We start from the raw sequence: 17,949 nt of genomic DNA, 5'->3' as shown, positions 1-17,949 counted from the left end.
TGAGAGGAAGCAATAAGTTACATGATCTTTACCCAACATGGCCAGTCGAGCAGTGTATATTGTTGCAGCAAAAAGAACACCCTTTGGGACGTTTGGTGGCAAGTTAAAAGGTATTACTGCCACTGACCTGGGTAAAGCAGCTGCCAGTGCTGCTCTAGAAGCAGGAAAAGTACCTGCTGAGGCTGTGGACTCGGTCATTGTGGGGAACGTGGCTCAGGTAAAATGTAGGTGTGGTTGCACACCATAGTAACCATAGACCCACCCATCTCGAAGCGTATGCCTAAATCCTAAATCGGACTGTAGTATGTCTTAGGTGCGCTCATATTTAGCATTGTGATCCGCCCACTAAGGAAGGGTTTGCTTTTATTCGTTTGTGCACAACATTGGGCACATGTATTTGATCACCCACTATAGATGACTCCTATTACGAAGTAGATCTATGTGTTTACTGTTAGCTCAACTGAAAATGTTTCAAAAGTATAGTTGCACGAATGTTTTTGGTGCATACTTAATCAACTCTTAGCTGCTCACTACATTTGCATTTGTTATGAGTGTGGCCTTGTGAGATCTAAAACTCTCATTTGTAGCAAATTAAGTCTTTTGTATCGTGTACAGTTTGAATTATTGTACATATACATGATAACATGTAGAATACACAATGCATATCCCATGTTCTTTTGTTCTGTTTTCTAACCATGCATATTTCTAAATTTCTTTTGCAGTCATCAACTGATGCGTGCTACCTTGCTCGGCATGTGGCCCTGAAGGCAGGAGTACCCATTGCAGTGCCTGCACTCACCATCAACCGTCTCTGTGGCTCAGGATTCCAGTCCATCATTAATGGAGCTCATGTGAGTCACCACTCTATGTTCTCACAATCAATATGCTTAGAGAGTGAGACAGATTACACTAGTTGTACGTTTGTATATGCATGTATTATGGTACAAAATTGTATATTGAGTGTCTAGAAGGTGCACATCTGTAGGGCCATTAAACAGGAACGCCACTAAACAAAAACAACAGCCAATAAATGGGCGTAGCTATTGTGAGGTCATTATTCAATGTGTGGGGCTAATTAGGGAATGGAGCTGTACTCTTCCACAGGTTTGTGAGAGGTATTATTGGTGCAGCTGACCGATCAAGTAGCTAGAGAGTGTCCCTGTAGTGTAGCTGTGTACTAGCTATCTCTGGCTCCTAGTAGGGTGTTCCTGTTTAGTGTGAGGTGTGACACTAAACAGGAACTCCTTCCTAGAAGCCAAAATACAGGCTGTGCAACTCGACCAGGCACCCAAATGGCTTATTATGTATATATAATCATAATAGAATCATAGTAGAGAAGCATCTTCCTCCCCCCAAACAAACTAGACATAACAGTAATGTTAATGAATTTATGATAAGCACCAATAATACTTCATTTCTAGCTATATAGTGTAGCTGTACTAGCTGCTAGTACAGCTACACTACAGTGACACAGAGAAGCTACTTGATCGGTCCAGCTTCACCAAGAATGCCTCCATGTCTCACAAACCTGTGTGGGAGAGTACAGCTCTATTCCCAGTTTGATAATTAGCCCACGCTCAACAACAACCACGCAATAGCCACGCCCATTTATTGGTTTCATTTCCGGTTGTTCCTGTTTAGTGGCCCTCAGAGGAGGTCCGACATGCGTGCACGAATCACTACAAGTTCAGTGCATTGATGTCATTGCGGTCACGTGATAATGTCCAGGCCAAATGCACTAGCACTTGTAGTGATTCGTGCACGCATGTCGGACCTCCTCTGAGTGGCCCTACACACGTCTGCAAGAGAGTATTGTGTGACCATTCATGAAGTGAGGTCTGTGTATTATCAAAGTAAGGCAATGCTGGTTAACATTTCCCCGATGACAAAACTGTATGCATAAGATTGCATAAGATTTAATTTGGACTACATGTACGTTATAGGCCACTGTATGCACAAATATATAAAGTATATTAGATTCCAAACAACAATCCTAATCCATTATATCCCCTCTGCAGGAAATCTTGCTGGGACAATCTGAAGTGGTATTGACTGGAGGCACGGAAAGCATGAGTCAGGCCCCGTACGCTGTCAGGAATACTCGCTGGGGATCACCACTTGGGATGGACCTCAAGGTATGTGTTGGGTTGGTGCTTGGCTGGTTTTGAGTTTTTTGTTGAAGCTTTGTCTTGCTTACATGTACATGTAATGCCGTTATTTTGTATTAACAGTCCCATAATCAAAGCATGTATGTTCTAATAGAACTTGAAACATTAATAATTTGTACGTGCAATGACTGAACGTACATGTAACTGACAGATGGAGGACACTTTGTGGGCCTCTCTGACTGACTCCTATGTCAAGCTGCCCATGGCCCTCACTGCAGAGAAGCTGGCAGAGCAGTACGGCATCACCAGAGAGCAGTGTGACCAGTTTGCACTGTCCAGTCAACAGAAATGGGCCAATGGTATTTGTTTGTACGTACACACTGTGCTAAATTAGCGTTCTAGAAATGTGATATTGTTCACCGTATCACTTGTACTATAGACTTAGTGCTAGAAATTAATACTTGATACTGAATGTTATTTTTGCGAGCGGCCATTATATCGTATACTTTTGTATCGCACAATCAATTCAAGGCCTGTACAATCCCCATTGAAATCATGGCGTTTAATCGAGGAAATAAGTTAATTAAAGCCTTAAAATTGGACAAAACGCACTATGCTTGCATACCGTATAATCTGGTTAATAAGCGCACTTGGTTAATAAGCGCACATCAACTAATAGGCGCATACTGGTTAGCAGACCAAGAGCCTTGATAGAAGGCGCATGATTTTCTGCACAGTTCTCCGTCCAACAACTGGTCTCCACACTTCTTTATATATAGATGTTAAGTCTCTTTCACTACCGGTAGCTGTGTTACTGCTGTTAGATATGACTATAGACCTCTTGCAGACAAACGATCGAGCTAGCTAATGGAGATCTGCTTCATTGAAACGTTATGGGCGTGGTTAATTTCTATAAGCGCACCTGGATAATAGGCACATAGAGGTCTGCTCTTTTTCCTATAGGCGCATGCGCTTACTAACCAGATTATACATGTACGGTGTATTCTTAGCACTACGGTTGTACATGCTGTGTTTTGGTGAGCTTAGGATATGATCGAGCAAGAGTCCAATTATTGTTGTAATGCATCTGCACTTTTCTTCCTCAGCTGACAAGAATGGCCACTTTGTTGCTGAGTTAGCTCCACTTGAGGTGAAGGGCAAGAAAGGGAAGGAAGTGTTTGACAGAGATGAGCATCCCAGAGAGACCACTTTCGAGAAGCTGGGAAAACTACCGTCAGTCTTCAAGGAAAACGGCACCGTCAGTGCTGGAAATGCCTCAGTGAGTGGTACTACTTGTAATGCAGTTGTGCACTATGTATAAGCAGTATGTGCCTCATATATACTCCTGGTACAATAAGTATTAGTTAATGTACAGTGTAGAGGGGTTTATGGCAGTAAACCTCCCGACTACGAGGGCGTAAGCCCGAGGGGGAGGTGTGGTTTACTGTCATAAACCCCGAGGCACTGTGCATTAATTGATATATGTCCCATCTGATTGGCTGACTGGTTGCTATGCATCAAGCTGCATGACTACCACATAGCTATTCAAACAAGAAGACAACTAGGAAAAGATAGCTCGTTCACACCAGGGCTGCTGTCCACACTCAAATCCTTGCGCAGCCTGGACAGAATATAAGCAGCCAGCCCCTCCCTTAAAGCGAACGGTACAGAGCCACTCCCCCTCTCTGTTCAATTGAGTCAGCCCCTCCCTCCACTTACTGGGCAGCAACCAGCCAGAAGAAACAACACAGCTAGCTCTAGACGGTGTCTAGACCAGCTCTCTTCAGCTATGCCAGGCTAGTAGGCAAGCAAAGGTAAGCTTAAAATAGCCACTCCTATAATTATTATTACTAAACTGGCTTCTTTTTATTTAAATACAGAAGCTGAACAGGCCTAGTGCAGTGCGTGCAGTACTAGTGCTAGTGAGCAAGGCTCAGCCTGAGCCCTAGCCCTCTCCCAGAGTGTCTCTAAAGCAGCTCCTTCTGCAAGCACACAGCAGAATTTTTGATGAACTAGTCTACAGACTACACCCTCTGTCTCCATTTATTTATGACATTTTGTTTCTCATGCAAGACATTTTCATTCATCGAAAACACCATTAATTAATTTTACTGCATATGCTTGAGGTGCCAATTTATGAGCCATATTTTCCCTTGTAGCCCTGAGGTGCCAATTTATGACAGTTAAACCCCACTAGACTACATGGCAAAAGTGTAGTAGGTGGGAAACATTGTATGTAAAGTATTTGTAGAATTTTCATTTCCTAAATCTGCACCTGCATTAATGTACGTATGTACCATGTAATGTACATGTACAGTAGCACACTATAATTATTTCATCTGCATACATCTGCAGGGAATATGCGATGGTGCCGGAGTGGTGATCATAGCCAGTGAGGAGGCATGCTCCAAGCACAACCTCACCCCTCTTGCCAGACTGGTGGCCTACGATGTCATAGGGGTGGACCCCACTATTATGGGTATAGGGCCTGCCTATGCTATACAGAATGTGCTCAAAAAGACAAAGATGACCTTGGACAAAATTGATCTGGTCGAGGTATGTATGTGCAATTGGATTCTTGAATTTAGCAACCTGCTTTTTCCACTGGCTTGCAAAAGTATTTGTTAACTTCAGGCGTGTAGGCGGCCGCGGGTTGTAGTAGATCTGTAGTCGGTCAGTGCGTCTGTTTATCTGTGTGTTCTGAGTCTGCTCACCTACAGATTGCCAAAGTAAAAAACAACAACAAAAAAACAAGTTGTTAGTTAAAAAGTGGCAGATTTTCATATACGAAAAAGCTTCATTGTCAAATAGCAGTAAGAAGCGCACCTTGCACTTTGGCTAGCTAAGATCATAATTCGAGACACACATGCGCAATTTGTTTTCATGCGACAGCTCCCGGCTTTTTTGCTGATCCTGTCAGTGCATGAGCTACTCTCACTTAGAAGTTTGGGGCAAATAGTAAGTATTAGTTATTGCCCAGCGCGGCCCTGAGAGCATTATGTTATCCAGTGCAATATATGGCACGAGGGCGCCTGTAATAACTAACTTGTTGCCCAATGGCGTCAAACTCTTGATTTTCCCTGCAAATGTAAAAGTCATTAGTTTTGCTGAATTCCAGTTCCCACAACTAGTGCAAAAAAGAAGTAGCCTATAAAATGGACCAAATGAGTCATTGGGTAGGAGGGTGGAGCATAAGTCCAAAAGCAGATTTCATCCACTGTACACACATTGCAACATGCCATAATTATATTGCACTGCAATATATTGCTATGGTAGTGAGATGCAACATGCCATATACAGAGCACCGGATTACTTTGATCTGCCCAATCACTGGGTAACAAATTGCAAAAACCACTTGAGATAAGTGTAACAGTTTACGTAAGAGATAAACCACAACTTGGCCAGACCTCTATCTATAGGTACAAAGTTCAAATTTTGAAGCCCCTTTATGCTGTCTTGATTTTCTTTATATGTAGTTTGATGTAGTTAAACGTAGTTAACGAGGAAGCATCGTAACTGCGGCCTTACACTCGGTTATAGAGGTGCACAGGCGTGGCCCCGTATATCGCGCATGCGTGACCTACTCTCTTACACATGCAAAGTACAGTTATAATTATACATGTAAGCTCTAACTGACTGCTCAACTTTTGAGTGCCGCCTTTCTCCAGTATATTTGAACCACCCCAGCGAGTCAATTGGCTACATTTTCCCGCACTATGTCCACGACCTCGCCACAGCATACCCTGTTTTTGTCTCCACATTTCTCTTGAATTCATTTTGGTAATACCCAGTGACTAATTTTGAAGGATAATTACTACTTAATATTTATTGCCTGTCCTACCGTAAGACCTCGATTTAAAGCGACACTTTTTAATAATTACGAAGCCGGAGGTTGCTACTTTTGGAGGTTGAAAAATTATATTGAAGTCCTGGTGTCGCATATTTAGAGGGTCGCATCTAATTGGAGGTAACTATACAGAGTCTACTTGCCTGGATTTCAGGCCGCTTAAAACACTAATTTTCCAGTGGGCTATAATCGAGGCTAGGGAGTGGCTTCATTTACCTCTATTTAGAACGCGACATTAAAAAATAATTGTCAACGCAGCTATCGCTACTTTTAGAGGTCAGAAAATTGCTGAAGCTCCTGGGTGTCGCATATTTGGAGGGTCGCCTTAAATCGAGGTCTTACGGTATATACCAGTCAATATGTATACTTTGGGACTGAATGAGGGCCCCCCAAACACTTTCGTGCTTAATGCTAACCTAATATCCACGCTTCTTATATGACACGAATAATAATAGTTAAGTACGAGATATAATGCTTAATAAGGATTACTTTTTTCTGGTTACCTCATGATCTCAAACTAGTAGTTTATGCTGAATACTGTAGGTATAGCTAGATCACATAAAGATCTGGTCTATAGAATCTTCTGTTTTCCAAAATTTGAACTTTGTCCCTTGCTCTATAGTATTGCATGGTTCACTTATGTGAATTGTACGTTAACTTATCTCAAGTGATTTTTTGCCCCAAACTTCCAAGTGAGCTGTGAAGGGCAGTACGTACCACTCTAAATTAATCTTTATGTTTTTCGTAAAATTAATATTACACTTGCTGAATATGAACAGGTGAACGAAGCGTTTGCTGCTCAGTTCCTGTCTGTGGAGAAGGAGGCAGGGTTGGACAGAGAGAAGACCAATACCAACGGAGGTGCCATTGCCCTGGGCCACCCTCTGGCTGCCTCAGGCTCACGTATCACTGCACATCTTGTTCATGAGTTGCAGAGGAAGAGTCTCAAGTATGCTATAGGTTCCGCCTGCATTGGAGGAGGACAGGGCATTGCTCTATTGCTGGAGAGAGTGTGATGCTGTTAGAATTGACTGCGTATTAATTTATTTAGCTTTGTGGTAGTCAGTAGTCTACTGTAACAGTTTCGTCAGTCTGGTTTTGATGTGAAGTTGATATACGGTATAGCGCGAATTTTTTGCTGCACTTATATGGCCTCTAAAAGCATTTCGTTGCATAATGTTCGTGGGTTAAATTTCTGCTGAGGGCTCTGGAGCCACCATAGATAGAGTAGAATGGAGCCATGAAGTGGCTATCTGTCTGGTGTAGCAGCGATATGGGTGGGGCTCCCTCTCATTTTGGGTCCCTGGTGTCATAAAATTTTGAGCCCCCATGTTTACATCTCCGACCTAGAATGTTAAAATTTTGCCCCCCCTCGGGCCTATAGAATGTTAAAATGTTGGCCCCCTTCAGCAACTGGCGCTGCATACACATGTAGACTTTAAAGACTGTCTACATCTAGTTGGGCGTGGCTCGACCGTCCCCTGACGGGAGGTCGAGTTGCAAGCCTATCTGGGATTTGTTCTGCGCCACTATAGTGGCGCCCTACCAAATTGCAGCATTTTTCACGTGCTTGGTTACAGTTCAACATAACAAATCCCAGATAAGCGACCTCCCGTCAGGGGACGGTCGAGCCACACCCAACTAGTCTACATCGTGAAGTAGCCTCGACCCCAGGCCGATCTGTCTCCAATTGAACGCTAGGTCACCTCCTCTTCAATTGGAGACAGATCGGCCTGGGGTCGAGGCTACTCTGCCTCCTCCTAGCCCCAGAGGAGGTACGACATCCGCGTGTCAAAAAAGAAGTGTTTTAGACTCACATTCCTTAGGTCAAAGTTCAATCCAGTGCAGCAAGCCAGTACATCAAAATTTATATCCTAGCCACACAGAAGGATAATTTTCCAATCTTGTGGTTTCGAAGAATGCAATAAAAGGTCGAAGGTAAAAGGTAGCAATTAAATCCTGGATCTCTTCTCTCAAGCTGGTTCTTCTGGGGTGCGATAGCTCAACTCATTTCTGTTGTGATTATAAAGAAGATGAAGCTAGTGGTAGTGTATAAACTCAGGGGCGCGAGGGTAAACTCAGTTTTACATGTAAAACATATATAGGACCATGCACGTTAGACGTGAGACTCGCCAGCCAGCCCTTCCTCTGATTAACTGCACGATTTCTCTGGAGGGGCGCTGTAGCTAAACGTTAACTAATTTGCAGCAGCAGTAACATGAAGGGGCTACTTTATCACAAGAATCAGGGCGCGATGTGCAGTCAAACTTGCAAATTTACTGCACAAAACATAAGTTTGTGTGATGATTCATTAGTGACCTTTTGGCCCTGTCCACCCTTGTGTAGACTAGACAGTTAAGTTATGCACTTGTTAATCTAATGCCCCACCCCCCCCCCCCCCCTACCGGGGATAGGTGGGCAATCACATGATCTAAAACCCCTACCTTTGGGTATGTTTATTTGGTCTAATCCCCTGGTGCAACATGGGGGTACGTTATGTGGGGATTAGACCTGCATTGTATCACACTATAGCTATTTCTTTATGGTTTCACTGTAGCGAGAAGATAACAAGTACAGAATCACTATAATTATAAATATGTTCTTACATTGACAGCTATAAGCTTACTCCTATAGAGCTAGTGAAGTCAAGACAGAGATTGCTTCAGGATTAAATTTTGCTGTCACTTACGTGTTGGAAGGAAGAGTGTGGGCAGATATCGTGTCATCTTTAATTGACCTTTGACCCAATGCATGCATCAGGTGATCTCTAAGTGATCTGTCTAAGTCCCCTAGGTAGGGGAGCAAATTCAGGGTTGTTATAAAACAGGGAATGAGAAATGAGGAAATGAGGAAATGAGAACAGCAAACACGCACGCGCAATCCATATCAGACAGATATTGAGAAACTTGCGTTACCTCTTTGCTCTAAGCTAGCTATAATGGAAGAAGTCATTGATTTAACACTCGAGTCTGATGTCAGTGATGAAGAGGAGTTTAGCATAGACCTTACTAAGGAAAGCGCAGAGTTTATCAAGACTGAGCCCTCTTCCAGCTGTGCCAATGGGGATGATGATACTCTCACTTGCGCAGATGATGATACTCTCTCTTCTGCCGATGATGATATTCTCTCTTGTTCCAGTTGACAGTACTTTGTACATCTATTTATAATGTTTTGTGCATCTATTCTATTTATATATAATGTTTTGTGCTATTTATATAATGCTCTATATTTATATATAATGCATTGTGATGATCATAACCATTTCCTATTTCTTATTTCTCATTTCCTCATTTCTTCATTTCCTCATTTCCTCATTTCCCATTTCTCATTTCCTCATTCCCTGTTTTATAACAACCCGCAAATTCAAGTCTAATCCCCACTTATATATATCCCCGGTAGGGGGGAGGTGGGGCATTATTTTCACTAGTGCTGGATCACATGATCTCCAGCCAATCAGCTTATCTGAAAGTAGTCAGGTGACCATGGATTAAATAACTTAATCCACACTTAAGTGTTGGTTTGTTAATGCACACTTTATCAAACAATCAATACAAGCAGATTGAATCTGAATGTCATCATAATTATAATAATAATACAAGCAGATTAAATATGTACACAAGCAAAGCTGAAAAGTATTAGAAAGTTGAATGTTATTGTTTCGACTTGTTTCATGTGTAGATCTAGTTAAGTGTACCGAATTGCTGACTTGACCATAGCATCGCTTTTTCGTCTGGAGAAATAGGCTCAGCTTGCTTCAAAGATGTACATACCTGTACCTAAGCCAGATCCATATAATCGTTTCATCAAAGGTGCTTTGAATATCATAGCTTTCCAAAAGAGCAAACTAGATACTCATTGCCATATAGTTTGCGCACAAAGTTTCCCATCCAGTAAGCCAGATCAGCTGGAGGCATATCCAATAGTGGGATCGGGACTGTTGGTCAGCAGGAGAAATAAGTCGAGAACATGCCCAGTCAGTCCAGATAGCTTTAGATCGTATCTCCTTCTCCTTTGCATCAGTTACTGGATCTACAAACCTACTAAAACTTGCTATTACGTCTAGCTAGCTATAGTTGGGCGTGGCCCCACCCTGGACGCGTTCGCGTCCAGGGTGGGGCCACGCCCAACTAAGCTAGCTAGCTTGCACCATGTACCAGCAACTGATTTAAAACGTAGCTAGAGCTCACGTGACAGCACTAGAACACACCTAGCCAAGTCACATGTTTTAAACTTGGCTAGCTAGCTAGGTGTGTTCTACGTAATGTAAAATTATAGACAGTTATTTCCAAGCTCAAGAGGCCTAGCATGCATTCCTTGTGCCAAAGACCACTTATGCATTTGCTGACAACTCTGATATTGGTTCATGTAGCTGTTCACTCAAGTCATGGCGGCCGATCCGTGATTTTTGACTGGTCCTCAAATGTCACTACTAGGTGAGTAAATAAACCTTTAATGGGTATTGTAAGCTAATAATTATGTCCTGTTGGCTAGACATGCGAATTTCACTGACAAAATTCACTTTCTGTACTTTTTATACGTACCGTACTTATTCGATTTACTTTTAAATAATTACAAAGCCAGAGGTCGTTTCTTTTGGAGGTTGAAAAATTATGTTGAAGTCCTGGTGTCGCATATTTAGAGGGTCGCATCTAATTGGAGGTTATTCTACTGTCCTTGATTATAGGCCGCTTAAATTACATTGTTTCTTGCGGCCTGGAATCGAGGCTGTGGTTTGACCTCTATTTAGGACGCGACATAAAAAAATAATTGTGAACACTGCAGTCGCTATTTTTAGAGGTCAGAAAATTGGAAAAGATCGAGGGTGTCGCATATTTGGAGGGTCGCTTTAAATCGAATAAGTACGGTACGTACGTACGTATGTAGCTGTTCACTCATGCATATATTGTGAGTGGTTTTTCCTACACAACTTTGCTGCGTTATTTTTTGGTTTTCCAAAATAATATGCGACACCTCAAGCTTTAATAGGTAATTTCTAACCTCTAAAAGTACGTAGTAGCTACACGTGTTGACAATCTAAATAGGCCACGCCAGAGCTTCAACAAAAAATATTCAACCTCTAGAGCTAGAGGGCTTCGTAATTATAATCACTGTTGCCTTAAATTGAGGTCTTACGGTATTGCATGTACAGAGATTCTACATGCAATTAGCTCATTGCTTCATACATGTACCTACATTTGTACAGGCAAACACTTCAGCTGCATCTTGGAGACGAACTCATTTTGCGATGCACTGAAAATTTCGTCTCAGACATTGTGCAACAGGTATGTGTTATTACCTGAGGCGCACGTGGGTGGCCACGGGTATAGTAGTCTGTTGGTTTGTTTGTTACCTGAGGCGCGCATGGGCGGCCACAGTTATAGTAGTCTGTTGGTTTGTCTGTTTGTTTGTCACAGGTAGATCTACTCACATGGGTACCACAGCACTGCATTTACAGCATGGATAGCCTTCACACAACAATATCTTGGTTTAAGTAGTGGCAGCTTTTGCTGTTAAAGCTTCTTTGTCGAGCAAAAGCTAAGAAGCTTGAACAAGCTTGTGACTGGGTCTGCTTACCTGGATGTTCTAGCACTGCATTTACAGCATGGGTAGCCTCCACACAACAAGTTAGTACTTTTGATAGTGGCAGCTTTCGATGACAAAGCTTCGTTGTCTAATAAAAGCGAACAAAACATAGCTTGAACAGAACCGTTGGGAACATTGCACATGGGTTATTTACAGCTGAAGTAATCCTGTACCAGGAACAATGGAACAGGGTCACTAAAGTAGAAAGCTAGAATTATCCAGCTCCTTTTAACTACGTATTTGCAGCTGAAGTGATCCCGTACCAGGACTGGTTGTTGGTTGACTCTGGATCCTAGATTGTACTCCAGCCTGGCAGGAGCCATACTTCCCTAAGTCTAAGCTTCTTTGCTGTGATCCCAGTCCACAGTGCATGTCTCATCTGACCTATACCACTCTATGTTTCAGCATGCCTCCACTCCCTCCAGTCCGGTTTAGTTTTATTGCTCTTGAGTTGCTGTGCTAGTCATACATGCTACTAGATGGGCGTGGCCCGCCTCCAAAAGGGGAGACGGGTTGCAGCCCTATCTACCTATCTAGCATTCATTCTTGCTGCAGAAAAACATGCAGCACCAATCAGATTGCAGACTCCCTACATTACGTAAGCAGTTTGCATTCAGGAATAATGCATATGCACCAATCAGATTGTATAACCCTTACGTAATGCATTTTTGTTGGCTTCCCAGCCCCTCCCCTCTCTGCAGCAAGCTGAGCTTTGTGGTTAGAGGCGCGGCTAATATTAATGATATTCATAGTTAGTACGCGATGCAGCAGAACGAATGCTAGATAGGGCTGCAACCCGTCTCCCCTTTTGGAGGTGGGCCATGCCCATCTAACATGCTACATGCACTACATTATCACTCTTCTGGTTTCATGTCACCAGCCAAGGGTTTGTTCTAGTTTGTCTGTTTGTTTGTTTGTCACGAGTATATCTACTCACCTGGATGCCATAGCGCTGCGTTTATAAGCATAGATAGCCTTCACACAACAATATCTTCTTTAATCCTTTCCCTGCTTTAATTAAAAGTGAATATTTGCATATTTTGTTTAAAAAATTTATAACTCATGAACCGTATATTAAAAACACTTGTAATAAAGTTCCACAGGTAGAACCAGACCTATCGCATCCATAGACTCATCATCGTTGCCTAGCAACCAACCACCACCCCACAAATAACAATTGTTAACAAAAATTAACAATTATGTACACAAACAATATTGTATGATGTTACGAAGTGACTGAACACATGATATAAGTGTTTAGAATGTTCTCACGGTGACATGGCTCACTCAGGATCTGCAGAAACTTGTATTTGAGGTTCTATCGGCAGACGCCCTTTTCCCGGGAAATATTTTCTTCACCTACACACAGGTTTACAAGTTCAATGGTGGCTCATGATGTCCACTGTTGTACTAACTAGCCTAAACAAACCTATAGTGAAGCTATCAAGACTACAAATGCTACTCTATAGTGACTTACCAGGTTCAGGAAGATGGTCCACCTCAAGTGCGTCTTCCTCAGGATTCTCAGGCTCTTTCTTTTTAGTTTGACCTCTGAAAGGAAGCTTCCTACCTAGCTATGATCTCAGTCACTGTCCTCTCACTCTACAAGGCCATAAGCATCGATATTCTCACTCTCTAGCTTCCCTAGAACCTCCCTGAGGTTGTACTACGAAGATCTTGTAGCAATTATAAAACGGTCACTTTTCTTTCGACCATTCTGATCGAACTGTACCTCGAAGCAAAATATTAAAAATACCACGTGGAAGAGCAGCTCAATGCGCATGTGCTGGCACCTGCAGCGTGTGCATAGCTCCAACACAGCGTGCACAATGATTTTTTGAAATTTATCAGTAGCCATGCCGACTATAGTCGGCTAAAGCGGGGAAAGGGTTAAATTGTGGAGAATTTCGATGTTAAAGCTTTATTGTCTATAAAAGCTAAGAAAAGCTTGAACTTGTGTGTGACAACTAGCAAACAACACGCGGCCTTTATTCGAGATACCCTACGTATTTACAGGTGAGTTGATCCCATACCAAGAACAATGGAAAAGGGTCACTACAATAGAAAGCTAGAATTGTGGCTGGTTTGTTGTCCCTGGCCCTGTTAGCTAGCTGACTCAGGGATCCATGCATGATTCTCTGAGACTCAAGGCTTCTTTGCTGTGATGCTTACAACAGTGCATATGTCTATGTGTCACTAAAACCCTGTTTTCAAATGCTTCAGCATGCCTCCAGTCTGGTTTAGTTTTATTGTTCCTGAGTTTCTGTGCTACGACAGTTAAGTCATACACAATAACATCACTACATGCACTGTATTATATCACTCTTCTGGTTTCTTTGTAATCATGTCACCAGCCGAGGGTTTTCACTTTAGTGCTCTAGTATGTTTGTTTGTTTGTGATCGGCTTTTCTACTCACCTGGATGCCACAGCACTGCGTTTACAGCATAGAAGCCTTCACACAACAATATCTTGGTTTAAATAGTGGCAGATTTTGATGTTAAAGCTTGTTTGTCGATCAAAAGCTAAGAAGCTTGAACAAGCTTGTGACTAGGTCTGCTTACCTGGGGATGCTCTAGCACTGCGTTAACAGCATGAGTAGCCTCCACACAACAAGTTAGTACTTTTGATAGTGGCAGCTTTCGATGTTAAAGCTTCGTTGTCTAATAAAAAGCAAGCAAAATGTAGCTTGAACAGATTTTGTGAACTTTGCACATGGGTTATTTACAGCTGAACTGATCCTGTACCAGGAACAAATGGAACAGGGTCACTAAAGTAGAAAGCTAGAATTATAGCTCCTGCTGACTACGTATTTGCAGCTGAAGTGATCCCGTACCAGGAACAATAGACAGCTAAAATTGTGACTGGTTTTGGCTGACTCTGGATCAGAGCCTGGCAGGAGCCATACTTCTCTAAGTCTAAGACTCCAGTCTTCTTTGCTGTGATCCCAGTCCACAGTGCATGCACGTCTCATGTGACATGTACCATTCAATGTTTCAGCATGCCTCCAGTCAAGTCTAGTTTAGTTTTAGTTGCTGAGCTAGTCATACATGCTACATGCACTGCATTTATCACTCTTCTGATTTCTCTATTATTATGTCACCAGCCGAGGGTTTGCACTTTAGTAATGGCACAATCCTAACTTAAGTTATGAGCAGGCCCATTTCGTGCTCATTAATTACCGAGCGCCTTAGTGCAAGGTAAATGATCTGCATTATGTATGTATGTATGTCACACTCTGGAATGTCACGTTCAGGAATGCGGAATTAGGTGTGGCTATAAATTTTGGTTAACCTTTTACCTTCAAACTGATCTACTATTGGTATAATTATGCATTGTATATGAGCTTACTGGACCACACCCAGCTAAAATAATAGAAGCTACGTACTGATACTAGCTAGAAGAAGTACTAGCTAGGCTGTTAGCTTAGGATGAAGATGCATGCACGTAAGTGTGCCCAATAACTGAGGGTTTACTAGCTGTAAGGAGTCTCACATGCATGGACGAAGCCAACAATTACACTTTTCTTCAATGCTACTTTCTACTCTCTAGCAAGTTTACTCTCCTTTCTCCTAAAATTTTAAACACAACTCTACTTTTCATGCGTTATGTATACCAATGCTCCATCAATTTCTGCGCAAATTCCTCATTTATCCGGTTCCCTTAGATAACGGCTTATTTAATTGTGTCCTTAGCTCGATGATCTATGTAACTCAGGTGTGTCTTCTGTGCTCCAAATAATTATGTGTAAGAATAATAATGAGCCGTTGTATTCGGCTTTTCCCTGTCACTAAGTCATGAATTGGGAGAGCCCTTTATCTCTTGTGATTCTTACCCATTGATTACATGTAGGGATCTTACAAAGGTTACTCGTATTTTCACAATACCTATCTGAGTTTCAGTGCATGACATAACATCCTTCCTTTGAGCCTGCCGACTAGTGTACTCACGCATGCTTTTGTGTTACATGTACATGTATAGTTACTGCTGTATACGTTACATTTGATAACTCTAGCCGTCTGTCTGACTGTTATTGCTAACTATGTCTCATTTACAAAACACTGTATATATCTACTGTTTTTCTTATTTTGCTCTGTGGTATACATTTGCCTCCAACTGCTCACCTACTGGTGTTTCCTTGTGGAGGACCATGGCCTCCCCTATTTGATGTTTGTGTTTGGTTAGCAGTACAGTTAGAGGGTTAGACAGCATAATATTATATGAAACCATAGCAAGGAATTTATATCTGAATGATTGACTTTTCCTCCTACAATGTACCATGACAGTTGGCAAGGTGGTGACTCATATATATAGCGACTATATATATATCGTAGAGTGGGTAAATTTGGTTGATGAATGAGGCAATTGATGGCAATTTCTAGTATTGTTGGCATCGGCATTGCTTACATGGAAAACAGTTGGTACGTGAAGCTGCTGATTTAAAGCAGATAAAATGAAGGAAATACTAATTAGTATTTTCTTCATTTTATACTCATCCGCAACAATTTGTTTCGTCTTATGCAGTAACGTTTTCCTGCAGGTAATCACACATGTCGTACATGTATGCAAATGCCCCACCCCCACACACACACGCCCATCAGACCCGTGCTCAAGTGGATGCCTGCGACAGCAGTATAGATAACCCAAATGCTAAAATTCCTGTCAGCGTGAACACTTGTTTTGGAATGGTGGATACTTTGAGTATACCGCTGGAAACATCTTCGGGGATGCTACCAGATGCAATAGTATTCCAAACTGGGGAATATTACTATTACACCAGTAAGTCTTAGCCACTAATTATTATGATTCTTGCTTGGGGGCTGTGTGTACATGAATGTTATGTGAGCTTCAGTTATCTACCTTTAAGGTGTAGTCACGAACTGTTCTCATGTGCCCTGGCCTATATTTAGCAACTGGTGTCACAATGAATACGTAAGCTGTGAAGTAATTTGGCATTGATTGGAGCTAATAGTATCCCGTGTACACCTGTGCTTGCAGCCTCTTGTGTAGCTCTGGACCCATTGTGTTGTGTATAAGCCTCTGTGTTTGTGACTTAGCAAACTAGTGTCAGATAGATAGCACCCTATCAGTTTTTATCCATTCGTATACCGTACATATTAACTTTAAGACCTGTACCAAGAGTTTCCACATGCATCTTATTTATTCTCCCATAGGAGCTAATGTTTGATACATGTTACGATGTATATATTAGCAGGAGTGCATGAATAGGGTATTAAGGCAGTGAGATTGAAGGGCCTAACCGTGATCACTACCTACAGGAGTGCACTCCTGCTATCTACTGTACAAGGGTTTGTAGCACTAATGTACAGCGCGTTATGAAACCCCAAACAAATTCAGAAGGCGTATTTGATTAGATCGTTTGTTCATTTTATCATTGAATAAGGTTGCTATAAACTCACCTGTGTGTACACATTTACATAAACTCCATAAACTCCTAATATGGTGACTTTGGAGTGGGTACATTGCTTGTGTTCTGGCATTCGACAAATGTGTACATATTAGTCCATGCATGCACAGGTTTTCAACAATGATTTGTGCCAATTCATGGATTCATTAATTTTGAATGTACAATGTAGACTCTCCTACTATGTTCTTCTAGTAAATACTGGAACCCTAGCAGAGACACAGGCTTTCCTTTTTCTGTTCTTTATCACAATCGTTCAATAAGATAAAATACTGCATTAGTCATTCAATAAGATTAAAATTTAATATATGGTATTAATTGGAGGAATAAAGAAAAAATAGAGGTAGAGTGAGAGTTATAAATCGAGGTTTACGGTATACTAATTTTTAACCTTGTTAAGCTGCGAGCTCATCTTTGAAAGCAACGATGTAACTGTCGCTTATCTTAGACGGGGAGTCATCTGCCAATAGTGGAGCTGTGTGTGTGTGGGCGTTTGTGTGTGTAGAGGTAGAGTTACGAAAAAGGAGAGCCTGTATCGGGAAGTCGCGTGAGGGTAGAAGGGTGGTAGAAGGGTGAAAATGAGCGTGGGTATATAGCGCTAGAGATGTTGGACTGCCCACGTAGAGATCTATGACTATAATAAAACTTTGCCTGCAGCAATCTGGACATGGACTTGTAACTGGAAGTTTGCAAGCTGTTTAAACAAGCTAGCTAGATCTACTACAGTGCCTTCAGCTTTGAGAGTAAATTTAACCACAGAGTGAGTAGTTGTACTTAAATGTATCTCAAGATTGGCAAAGAAATTGTGCTGATACCATTGTGTAGGTGAATAAATAAGCTACAACCTTATTTGAAAATATTTCCCCAAATGTTATTGTAGTGGGAAATCATTTTAGGTAAAAATGGGGGTGATCGTAAAATATATGTGTAACATGAAATATCTCCGGAACTAAAGTATTTCTGGACAACTTTTTTGTATCAAAAGATA

The 17,949-nt window shown here is 41.8% G+C and overlaps 2 protein-coding genes across 3 annotated transcripts in view; both read left to right on the top strand.

Moving 5' to 3' along the window:
* Positions 1-8: 8 nt before the first annotated feature.
* Positions 9-7,051, top strand: LOC135333530 (3-ketoacyl-CoA thiolase, mitochondrial-like). The gene is made up of 7 exons (XM_064528503.1): positions 9-217; positions 723-851; positions 2,019-2,135; positions 2,320-2,467; positions 3,215-3,387; positions 4,464-4,664; positions 6,735-7,051. The coding sequence occupies exons 1-7, from the start codon at positions 38-40 to the stop codon at positions 6,969-6,971; spliced, it is 1,185 nt and encodes a 394-aa protein (XP_064384573.1). The 5' UTR covers positions 9-37; the 3' UTR covers positions 6,972-7,051.
* Positions 7,052-10,156: 3,105 nt separating this feature from the next.
* LOC135333589 (uncharacterized) overlaps positions 10,157-17,949 on the top strand; it is a 51,969-nt gene continuing 44,176 nt past the window's right edge. For both annotated transcript variants that reach the window (XM_064528575.1, XM_064528574.1), the window contains exons 1-3: positions 10,157-10,388; positions 11,159-11,237; positions 16,138-16,315. In XM_064528575.1, the coding sequence (XP_064384645.1) occupies positions 10,261-10,388; positions 11,159-11,237; positions 16,138-16,315 (385 nt within the window). In that variant the 5' untranslated portion in view covers positions 10,157-10,260. The remainder of the gene's footprint in view (positions 10,389-11,158; positions 11,238-16,137; positions 16,316-17,949) is intronic.

Source organism: Halichondria panicea, chromosome 3, assembly GCF_963675165.1.
Source record: "Halichondria panicea chromosome 3, odHalPani1.1, whole genome shotgun sequence".
NCBI lineage: Eukaryota > Metazoa > Porifera > Demospongiae > Suberitida > Halichondriidae > Halichondria > Halichondria panicea.
This window is presented reverse-complemented; position numbering and strand designations above follow the sequence as displayed.